Source organism: Leptopilina boulardi, unplaced genomic scaffold (genome assembly GCF_019393585.1).
Source record: "Leptopilina boulardi isolate dan_hultmark-lab unplaced genomic scaffold, ZJU_Lbou_2.1 LbouV2_330, whole genome shotgun sequence".
NCBI classification, from domain to species: Eukaryota; Metazoa; Arthropoda; class Insecta; order Hymenoptera; family Figitidae; genus Leptopilina; species Leptopilina boulardi.
Window position 1 is genome coordinate 2539391 of NW_026137897.1, and position 12006 is coordinate 2551396.

Genomic DNA, 12006 nt, shown 5'->3' on the forward strand with positions numbered 1-12006 from the left:
GACCGAACCTGTCATGGAGCCTGCAATATGGCTTCTAGTTGTTTGCATGCATTTACAATTAAATGATTAGGGTTTTAAGTAATAAATAGTTTACTTTTGAAAAAATTTGTATACCGGCATTATAAGATCTCTTATTATTTTGTCGAAAAATATTTTGATTTCCCTTTCTTTCTCATTTGTTAAAGTGATTTTTAAAATATAAAGACAATAAAATAAGATAAATTATGAATGAAAAGAAATGTAAATGTATAAATAAAGTACATCTCGAATAAATTTAAACGGTGAAATTTCAATTTGAGTGTAAATTATTAAATATTGGAATATTAACAATGTGTGATAGCAAGTGTGATGACAGTGTACCAGAGGGTTGTCAGGATGTTGAGAGTGAAGTTGAAGATATGTTAGAGAGAACATCCGAAGATAATGTCAGTATTCAGCAGATTTTACAAGAAATGACTAATGAATTTAATAGAGGCGTCAGTCCAAAACAATCAGTTGAAAGAGATTGTTCAAATAAACAAGAATTGCCAAGTCCTGAAAATTTTGATGTTATTCTTAAGGACGATGTAAAAATATCAAAAGCGGCAAAAAATGTGAAACTTGGAAAAATAACAAATTTAGTGAATTCTTCGGGAAAACTCACGAAGGATATTAGCGAAAAATCGGGACAAGAATTAAAAGATAATTTAAAGACAAATGAATGTAATGAAATTAAAGAGAATCAAGATGCTAAAGAAAGTTTTAAAAAAGATACAAATATTCCAAGAATTGTTCTTACATTTAGAACAATTGATGAAAATACAGATTCAGGAAAGAAGACTAAAATTTCAAGTTGTTCGTCAAATTTAACATTAGTGCCAGACGAATTAGTTAATTGTAATCAAATTGGTGGAGTTTCAGTGAAAATTGAAACATCCGAAGAATATTCGGATTGTATTGATAAATCAGATAATGAAGAGGGTAAAGTTGAAAAAACCATTGAAACTATAAATAAAAAAAATGTTGATAATGAAAAAAATGAAGAAGATATAAATGAGGGAGGGCAATCTGAACATTTGGATTCAGATCAAGTTCCTCTTGTTTATAAAATTGACGAAAATAGAGATGCAGATGTTTCATTTTCGGAACCTACTGCCGATAAAGAATTTGAAAATAATTCAACATTTATTAAAAAACAAAGGAAAAGAAGACTGAGGGTTGCTAGGTATGTTATTATTTTGAAAATTTTTATTTTCAATGTTCAATTGCAAAAAAAAAAAAAAAAAAAAGTTCTGGAATTGACTTGATACTTTGGTAAATTGTTGTCCTATATGAAAGTAACAAAATCTGAAAATATAAATTTATATATGAGACACGGTCCACGCTAAACCAATTTTTTATCGTCAACTTTGACCTCTTTGATTTGGCTCAAACTTTTTTTTATCATTTTGTACCCTCCAAAAAAGAACTTCATGATTTTTTTCAAATTTTTTCATCAAGCCGCTTACGAGATATGAATTTTTCAAAATTGGAGAATTTTAATCATTTTTTATTTCTGAATGCTCATAACTTCCTTAAAAATGTATTAATTTTAAAGGTTTTTTTTTCAAAATGTGTGCTTTTAACTCAATTTTTCAAAATTTTCATGCAAAAAATTATAAAATTAAAATTTACTATATGAAAATTAAAATTAAATTAAATTAATAAAATAATTAATTAATTTAAATTTACTATATTTTATCATAATTTAAAGGTTAAAATCTTGTTTTTAAAACTGTTTGTATCCTTCGATTTTTTTCAAAAAAAAATACTTCCTTTTACAAAAAATTTTAAGCCTAGTCCGATCGAAAGGAAACAATATTTTCAATATTTTCAAAAATTTTTTAAATTTTGGAAATTTTGAATTTTTTTAAAATATCTCCGATTTTTTTGTATATTAGGTACTTTTATGTATTTTGATGCGCTAATTACAAAAATTATAGTGACAATACCCAAAAATTTGTATGGTGAAAACCATAAAAAAATCCTAAAATTTATGGTTTTTACCATAGAAATTAAATTTTTTGGTATTGTCACCATGATTTTCGTAATCAGCGCATCAAAATACATTTTTGTGTCTCATGCTTTTTTTTAATTTTTAGTATTTTAATCGAAAATTTGATTTTTATGATGAAAACCATAAAAAAATTCTAAAATTTATGGTTTTTTTTGTTTTTTGGGTAAAAATGAAAAATTAAAAAAAAGCATAAAACATAAATAATGTATTTTGATGCGCTGTTTACGAAAAACATAGTTACAATACCCAAAAATTAGACTTTTATGGTGAAAACCATAAAAAAACCTTAAATTTTAGGACTTTTTTATGGTTTTCACCATAAAAATCTAATTTTTGAGTATTGTCACTATGATTTTCGTAATCAACGCATCAAAATACATATAATTACGTAATATACAACAAAACCGGAAATATTTTTAAATAATTCAAAATTTCTAAAATTTTAAATTTTTTTGAAAATATTGAAAATATTGTTATCTCACGATCGGACTAGGCATAAAATTGTCATAAAAGTAATTAGCTTTTTGAAATTTTTTTTGAAAAAAATCGAAGAATACAAACTATAAAACAGATTGAATCTTCAAAAATATGAAAACTAAAATTTTTTTCTTTTTATTTTCTAAAAGCTGATAAAATTTCGAAAAAAATGACACCTTGACAAAGAGAATATGTTAATTTTTCAATTAGATATCTAAGAAAACTCCAATTTTCAATGTTTTTACTATTTTTTTTATTTCTGTGGCAAAAATTAATATTTTTTTTCGCCATTGACATGAAAAAGTTTCTTTTTTGTGCCTGTTTTGGGCAGATAAAGTAGCACTTTTTAAGGCAGTTTGGGCCAACTGCCTAAAAAAGACTTTTTTAGGCAGAAAACTGCCCTATAAAGTCTTTTTTACGCAGTTGTTAATTTTTGCATAATTTTTGTTTTGCTTTTATTTTATATACTATTTCATATATATTATATATATATATATATATATATATATATATAAATTCTTTTAAAAAATAAATTTTTTTCTTTAAAATTGTTTCACTTTTTCATAACAATGGCGAAAAAAATATGGCTCGCACGTAGTAATTTTTAGGTTCGGATGATTTCAATACTCGCTGTCTGTGCGACTTTGGTTCGACTTGGCTCGCCTTCGTCTCACCTACGTCACACTAACGACAGTTCGTACTGAAAATTACATCCTCATCTAAAAAGTACTACTTTACGTGCTTGCCACATAATTAACTATTAACGTTAATTACTATTAACGTTCTTGGGTTCATTAGAATGGTATTTTGTTATAAGATTCAAATTATTTGAAACAATTCATGTCCACATTCTTCCTTAGCGTATGCAAATGACAAAAAAAGATCAGTAAAATGTGTGAATCTTAAAACTGACATAAGACAGAGAAGTTTAAGTTGATCTATTTACTTGATTTTTAAACATTATATTTTGTTGTAGAATTGAATTTTAATTTATTGACTTTTTTGGATTCAACTTTTACAATTTGCATACGCTAAAGAAGAATGTGGACATGAATTGTTTTAAATAATTTGAAAATACCAAAATACCATTCCAATGAGCCCAAGAACGTTGAAAAATATTAATTTTTGACAGAGAATTAAAAAAAATAGTAAAAACATTGAAAATTGTGTTTTTCTTAGATATCTAATTAAAAAATTAACATATTCTCTTTGTCAAGGTGTCATTTTTTTCGAAATTTTATCAGCTTTTAGAAAATAAAAAGAAAAAAATTTTAGTTTTAATATTTTTGAAGATTCAATCTGTTTTATAGTCAACGAAAAACCAGAGGTCGCAGAATTTTCGACGGTAGTGTACTTAGTTAAATTTATTTTATTATTTCTTAAAGAGCATCATAATTTTACTTTTATTGGTTTAAATTCTGATTTAAATATAATTGCAGCAGCCTTGTTTTATAATTTGTTTTAATTATGGATCAATCCATAGACTTTCGTCTGAGAGATGTTGCAATCAAATTTTTCAAAATTTAGTTTATTGCATCTGAGAGTTACGAAACAATAATAAAATGATTTTGCTAAAGTAATAATTACCATTTACAAATCAGTAATGTTTTTTGCATTTATCATTAACTCATAAACCTCAATAAAATAAATAAGCGCTGAAGAGTTAAAAGATGGAGAAAACCTTGCTAATTTGTAAATGGTAATTATTTCTTTAACAAAATCATTTTTGAAAATTACATCAATTTTAAGGAATTATTTAAAACAATATGTAATATTTCCTTTATAGTCACGTTATTGAAGGTGCACCAAGTCCAAAACGTTCTGCTCGACGTATGTGCAAGGAATCACTAAAAAGTACCGTTCTTGAAAGTGCTATAGCGCGCAAGGAAAAATCAAATTACACTGAAGAACATTTACAATTTAAACCAATAAGAAAATATAATAAACCCGGAAGACCAAAAAAAATTTTATCAACAAAAGAGGTTTCGAAACAAATTCATTCTAAAGTGACTGAAACAGACAATGAATCTGACAATAATACAGTCGAAGGAAACAATAGTTCCAATGAAATAAATTTGTCTCAGGAAAATTCTAAAAATTGGTCTATTAATGAAAGTTCCACAAGTGATTTAACTATTAATGATTCACAAAATTCTTGCACAGAATTTGATGGAATGCCTAAATTATCTCCAATATTAAAGAATACAGATTCTTCACAAACAAAATCGGGAAATTCTATTAAAAATTCAATTACTGATGACGTTGCTTCTATGTCGGATAATGATAAGCCTTTTTTGAAACCCGTTATTGGAAAAACAAAAAGAGAAAGAGGTCGTCCTAAGGGTAGTTTAGGAGCTCGGAAAATTGCTAAATCTGATTCATTTGAAGGTTTTAAATTAATTTATTATTTTTTAAGTATAATTTTTATATGTATGCAATTTTTTCTTTAATTCTTACAGATGGATCAAATGAAACTGGAAAACATCAAGATTCAGAAGGTAAGTGTTAAAAATTTATTTTTTCCAATCAGGTCATAAATAATTTTTGCATATTTTAGAGGACAGTTTTCCTGCAAAAAGAACACGACGAAGTATGGCACCGAGTCCAAGTCTAGTCGAAATACAAGGATCAAAACCCGAATCAACTGTAATTTTAAATGAGGTAAATAAAATTTTAATAAATTTTAATAATAAAATTTTAATTTTAAAATTATTTCCATGGTAAAAAAATGATTTTAGACATGCAAAAAATCAATGATGTGCTTGTGTCAAGTAAGATCACAATTGTACGTAACAGTCAGCGACAATAGTACTCCACTTTATTGTACAGCAATAGATTCGATTGACAACAAAAAAGTTGGTTGTTGTAATGAAGTTGACAATAATGATGTAACAATGCGAAGACCAAGTACTTGCGTGCCTTTTATCGTTCTATGTCGCATGCATAAGGAAAGATTATTTCGTCATAATTGTTGTCCAACTTGTGGATTATTTTGTTCACAAGGAAAATTTATACAGTGTATGAATGGACATCAATATCATCGTGATTGTGAAATTTATCTTTCTAAACAAGGTGCATGTCCACATTGTGGATGTGAAAGTCCGGATTATGATATTGTCATATCAATAAATGGATTGAGAATACCAATTTATATTCCCACTCGTAGAAAATTTTCATCATTGCCATCTGCAAAAATGACATTACCAGGAAAAGGTGATAATACAAAACTTGCTGGTAGACCACCAAGTCCATTGATTCAGCCAGAATTGATTAAAATACCAGAACCAACGACAGGTAATTCTGATAGACCTGAACGCTACACAATAATGAGTCTTTATACTTCAGTTAAAAATGGTGATTTGGAGAAATTGGTCAATGTTTTAAGTAAGTTGATTTTTCAAATATTTTATAAGTCTATGTATTATTAATTAAATTTTTATTCAAATTGCAAATGAGTATTTGCGAATTTTAAAGATTAAAAATTTTCTTTTCAGCCTGTGGTTATAATGCAAATCATACATTTCGCGACTATGCTAACCGCACAAGTTTGCATTTAGCTGCTGAAAAAGGTCAATTGGCTTGTTTACACGTTTTAATTCAAGCTGGTGGTCAAGTTGATGTCATGGATAAAAATCAATTAACACCGTTAATGTTAGCAGCATGTAAAGGAAGAGCTGATGTTGTGCGATATTTAATTAGAATTGGAGCTGATACTACATTAAAGGGTGTAGATGGCATGACAGCTTTGCACATGGCTGCTAAAAGTGGACATTTATATGTTTGTCGAATTATACTAACTGAATGCAAAGTGCCAAGAACTTTAATCGGTAAGTGAATTTAAAATAACATTTTTTTTATTTCCAAATAATTCCAAAACTATATTAAAGATATCACACATATGTGACGCTCCACGAGAGAAGGGACCTATCCCCGAAGTAACATTAGGCTCAGTTTTCCGTGCACCGTACATGAAAACTAAGCCTAATATTATTTCGGAGATAGGTCCCTTCTCTCGTGGAGCGTCATATATCATTAATTATTTGTTTTCTGTAATGATCTGCATTCAGTAATTAATCACGTTTTTTACAATTTTTAAGAGAAAAGTGGCAGATTTTATTAATCTTCGATTCTGAAGCTGTTGTAAATCGAGTAAAAAATCATTTTGGCGAATTTACTATTCTTAGTTATCCAGATCTATCAAAACCATTTTATTAACAAACAGAGACGCTAGCGATGTAGCGATAGGAGCCGTATTGTATCAAATAGACAAATCACTCACCTATAGCTTTCGCAAGCCGTACTTTAAAAAGAGCTGAACTTACATATTTCACAACAGAGAAAGAACTACTTGCTATTGTATGAAGTTTATTAAAATTTTGATCATACATTTTAGGTTGTTATATAATTATAAGAACCGATTATAAAGCGTTATCTTTCGTGAAAAGTTGTAAATTATTAAGCGCTAGAATCACAAGATGGATCTTAGCTATTCAGGATTTCAATTTCGATATTGAGTTACACCCATAAAAAAAACTAATTCAGATGAATTGAAATGAATAAACTTTTATGTCAAGGTCCAATTCGTATTTGTCGCTAAGCAAGATTCAGTGAAGCTCTTTGTATATTCAATTCAATTCGTATCAGTAAGTTTTCACCGATTGAGAATTCAAACAATATGACCAACTCGTCTATTGAATTTGTACCGACGAATTGAAAAATATTAAAGCTCAAAAGTTTGTTCATTGAATTAGTACGAATAGAGAGTTTGGAAGTTAAATAAAGCTTTATAGAATTCAGGAGAATTGCAACATAGCTCCAATTCGAAATTATTACTAAGCGGGATTCACTGAAGCCCAGGGTGTATTCATTTCAATTCAACTGAATTAGTTTTCATTTACTGGGTTAGGCAAGAATAACACCGTAGCTGATACTTTGAGTAGAGCACCAATTTTTGAAGAAACAGGCTAGATTCTCATGAAGGAAAATTATTTTTTTATAATTTGTCGTAGAAGATAATAAAAAATTATGCTTAACAATAAGTATAATTAATGATTTAATTGACGAAATACATGAAATTTGGTGAGACGTAGGTCCACTGCGAGTTTTTCGTATGTTAAATGAATATTTTTATTATCCACATTTTGCAAAAAATGATAAGGCCTAGAATATCAAGTTGTGACTTATGTCAGAGAAATAAAATTTCCAACTAAACAAATTTTTATGAAATGAAAAACTATGCACCCAAAAAATCAGGTGAAATTTTTTTTTATGGTCCATTATCAACTTCTAAGGGTGGATTTATATATTTTGACAGGAAATTCTTTTATTGAAACTTAACACTCAAATTTTGAATAAAGTTGACATTTAGGGTCCTTTTGGTTAACGATTTGATCTTGGAGATTAATGAGAAATGGAACGTATACGTTTGACGGGACCCCGCACAGTGAGAAAAACTGTAAATTTTTGTGTCAAAATCGTAGAACTTGGGACAGAATTGATACAATTTAATAAAAAAAATTGGAGATGAAAGCTGTGACTCTAGAGATTAGAGGAAAAATACGGAGAAACCTGTAAAAAAATTGTTAACCTATAAAAAAAAAATATGCAAAGTTGGAATTTTATGGTAGAAAATTGGTTTTCAATGTACTGCGAGCATAAAAACGATGAAATCTTTGTCTATGTCGACTATACTTACGTACTTTTTCATGCTGAATACGAATCCGATGCCAGAATTAGTGAAAAAAATCGAGGAATAGAAATCGACCATGTTTTTTTCATAAAAAGTCCAAATTATTTAGATTGAAACGAAACTCACTTTTTAAGTGTTTTTGGGGTCGCTGATAACGAATATGACAGCAAAAATTCAAAATGGCGGATCCAATATGGCCGACTATAATTTTTAAAATGCTTCTGTTTTAATCAAAACTTATGTTTCTTATGTTTTTGGGGTCGCTGATAACGAATATGACCTCAGAAATTCTAAAGTCAAAATGGCGGATCCAATATGGCCGACTAAAATTTTTTAAATGCTTCTGTTCTAATCAAAACTTATGTTTCTTATGTATCTTATTCTTATCTCTGTAGTTAGCCATATTAGATCCGCCATTTTAAATTTTGAATTTCTGAGGTCATATTCGTTATCAGCGACCCCAAAAACATAAGAAACATAAGTTTTGATTAAAACAGAAGCATTTTAAAAATTTTAGTCGGCCATATTGGATCCGCCATTTTGAATTTTGAATTTCTGCTGTCATTCGTTATCAGCGACCCCAAAAACACTTAAAAAGTGAGTTTCGTTTCAATCTAAATAATTTGGACTTTTTATGAAAAAAACATGGTCGATTTCTATTCCTCGATTTTTTTTCACTAATTCTGGCATCGGATTCGAATTCAGCATGAAAAAGTACGTAAGTATAGTCGACATAGACAAAGATTTCATCGTTTTTATGCTCGCAGTACATTGAAAACCAATTTTCTACCATAAAATTCCAACTTTGCATATTTTTTTTATAGGTTAACAATTTTTTTACAGGTTTCTCCGTATTTTTCCTCTAATCTCTAGAGTCACAGCTTTCATCTCCAATTTTTTTTATTAAATTGTATCAACTCTGTCCCAAGTTCTACGATTTTGACACAAAAATTTACAGTTTTCCTCACTGTGCCCCGTAAAACGTCGTACTTGTCGGGCACATGGCACTCTTGAATCGATCGTTAATATCAATAGACGTAAAATTATATATTTTTGAATGTGAGTGAGTGTTTCGTACATTCTGTCGACTTAGGAAGATTTTACTTTGATAAATTATGGAAAATAAAATCTACCTAGTTGTCAATTGTAAGTAGATCTTACAGAAAATTAAAGGGCATTAAAATAAGCTGCAACGCTTATTATTTTAATAAAATTTTGCTTATTTTAATCCATTTTGGTATTAAAATAAGCAAAATTGGATTAAAATAAGAAGCGTTGCAGCTTATTTTAATACCTTATAATTTTCTGTGCTATTATTGATTCAATCGACTGATTGAATTCGCTTATTTAATTATTTTAGGTTCTCCCATTTCTCCCACCCTGTAATTATATTTCTCTTGCTCTAATCTGAATATAATTAATATATTATGAAGAATTTGATATTCAGTAGTTTCTTTTTTTTATATCAGTTCTGGAAAACCGTTCTTTTATGAAACTGCGTGTTTTATACCAATTTAAAACACATTTTTAAATTCTGTTATAACGTCAAAATAAATAAATAAATAAACTTGTGAAATTTATCACATACGTTTTTATTTTATAGATTCTGTTGATGATGGAGGTTGGACTAGTTTAATTTGGGCTTGCGAATTTCGACACACTGCTGTTGCGCGTTTTTTGATTGAACAAAAATGTGATCCTTTAATTAGAGACGCAGAACAAAACATTGCTCTACATTGGAGTGCATTTAGCGGAAGTTCTGAAATCACAGAATTACTATTAAATGAAGGCTGTGATGTAAATGCTGTGAACGTTCATGGCGATACTCCTTTGTAATATAAATAAAAAAATCTCTTAAATTTCATTTTAATATTTCTCGAAATATAATTTGAATATTTATTTATCTAGGCATATTGCTGCAAGACAAGATCAGTATGCAGTTAGTATATTATTATTGGCTCGAGGTGCAAAAATTGTTGAAGTTAATAGTGCTGGTGAAACGGCAATAAATTGTTGTTCATCTGATGGTGATACTTTAGCTGCATTAAAATTGAATGCAAAAGTAAATGAACTCTCAGAACATATGTGGGAGAAGACTGTTAAAATTTTATGCAAGTAAGTTATAGGATTTCTTTTATTGCAACATTGGGGTTTTTTATTTTTCTTAACAGTTGAATTTTATTTTAGTGATATTTCCCGTGGTAAGGAAACTAATCCAATTCAATGTGTAAATGGATATGATTCGGAGGATAAGCCAACTGACTTTTTATACGTGACAGAAAATTGTTTTACAAGTAATATAAATGTAGATCGAACAATAACGTCCTTACAGTCATGTCGCTGTGAAAATAATTGCAGTACAGAAAAATGTTTATGTGGTACTATTAGTTTAAGATGTTGGTATGACGAAGAGGGAAAACTCCTTCCTGAATTCAATTATGCTGGTAATGTAAATTGTTTTAATATATTAAAATATAAAAACGATAATAACATTGTGAATAAAATTTTTTTTTAGATCCTCCAATGTTATTCGAATGTAATCCATCATGTGATTGTAACAAAATCACTTGTATTAATCGCGTTGTTCAACATGGCACGACTCAGAGATTTCAATTGTTTCGAACAAAAGAAAAAGGATGGGGACTACGAACTCTTAAACACATTCCAAAAGGTACTTACGTTTGTGAATATGTTGGAGAAATCATCTCTGATTCAGAAGCTGATCACAGGGAAGATGATTCGTATCTGTTTGATTTGGACAACAGGGTAAGTGTGAAATTTTGAATTCTTGTAAAACATAATTTTATTCTTAAATCCTGGTTTATTTTCACATTTGCAAAATCGTTAAATTAAATTCTAATAATAGAAGTTTAACATTTTGAATTAATAGGATGGAGAAACTTATTGCATCGATGCTAGACGATACGGCAATGTAGCTCGTTTTATCAATCATTCTTGTGCTCCAAATTTACTGCCCGTTCGACTATTTGTTGAACATCAGGATTTACATTTTCCACGAATAGCATTTTTTGCAAATCAAAATATTGAAGCGGATGAGGAACTAGGGTAATAATAAATTTTTCTTCTCGAAATTAGTTAAACATTTTTTTTTTATTAAAAAAAAACAAAAGATAAAGCGAATAAAAACAAAATCTTAATTCTATATGAAAAAATAATCTATTTTCATTAACTGAAAATACAATTATTTAAAGTATAATTATTTTAATTTGCTTTTTTTTTAGATTTGATTATGGTGAAAAATTCTGGATAATCAAATGCAAATCTTTTACATGTACCTGTGGTGCTGAATCCTGTCGATATTCAAAAAAAACCATACAAGCAACCCTTGATAATTATCGTAGAAGGATTCAGCAAGAGGAAATGCTTATTACTCAAACATCTTTAGAATAGATTTCCTAAAACATTATTTATAAAAAAAAAAAAACATGGAGTACAAAAAGCACAGTAACCCAAAAATGGGTTTCTTTAATATTAGTAAATGTTGATTGTAAATATCATAAACGGCCAAAGGCTATAATTAAGTTATATGACGTACTTGCGTGAATTTCACATTTTACATTATTGTTATGAATATTATTTCAGTACGTTTCAAATTTATTGATTTGATATTTAATGTCCACTATGTTGAAAATATATATATATTAATTTTTAATATTACTAAATATTAAAGTGTAAAGTGTAAACAAATTTTTTTTTTAGATCAAAAATAACATTTTTTTTTTATTTCTAATAAATAAATATTATGCTGATATTTATTTTTTACAATTAAAACATTATTTTGTTT

At 28.3% G+C, this 12006-nt stretch overlaps 1 protein-coding gene across 1 annotated transcript; it reads left to right on the forward strand.

Annotated features, from left to right (window-relative positions):
• Positions 1–11861, forward strand: LOC127285319 (histone-lysine N-methyltransferase EHMT2). Its single transcript, XM_051311271.1, has 12 exons — positions 1–1204; positions 4299–4900; positions 4972–5010; positions 5070–5173; positions 5251–5896; positions 6007–6339; positions 9805–10033; positions 10110–10316; positions 10389–10645; positions 10717–10967; positions 11092–11267; positions 11444–11861. The coding sequence occupies exons 1-12, from the start codon at positions 330–332 to the stop codon at positions 11610–11612; spliced, it is 3888 nt and encodes a 1295-aa protein (XP_051167228.1). The 5' UTR covers positions 1–329; the 3' UTR covers positions 11613–11861.
• The last annotated feature ends 145 nt before the right edge of the window (positions 11862–12006 follow it).

What these genes read in the sequence shown, in the direction of transcription:
- LOC127285319 (XM_051311271.1), top strand. Translation starts at nt 330, where the DNA reads ATGTGTGATAGCAAGTGTGATGACAGTGTACCAGAGGGTTGTCAGGAT. An exon ending in AAAACATCAAGATTCAGAAG is followed by an intron (nt 5,011 to 5,069) that starts GTAAGTGTTAAA and finishes TGCATATTTTAG; the next exon opens with AGGACAGTTTTCCTGCAAAA. An exon ending in CAACTGTAATTTTAAATGAG is followed by an intron (nt 5,174 to 5,250) that starts GTAAATAAAATT and finishes AAATGATTTTAG; the next exon opens with ACATGCAAAAAATCAATGAT.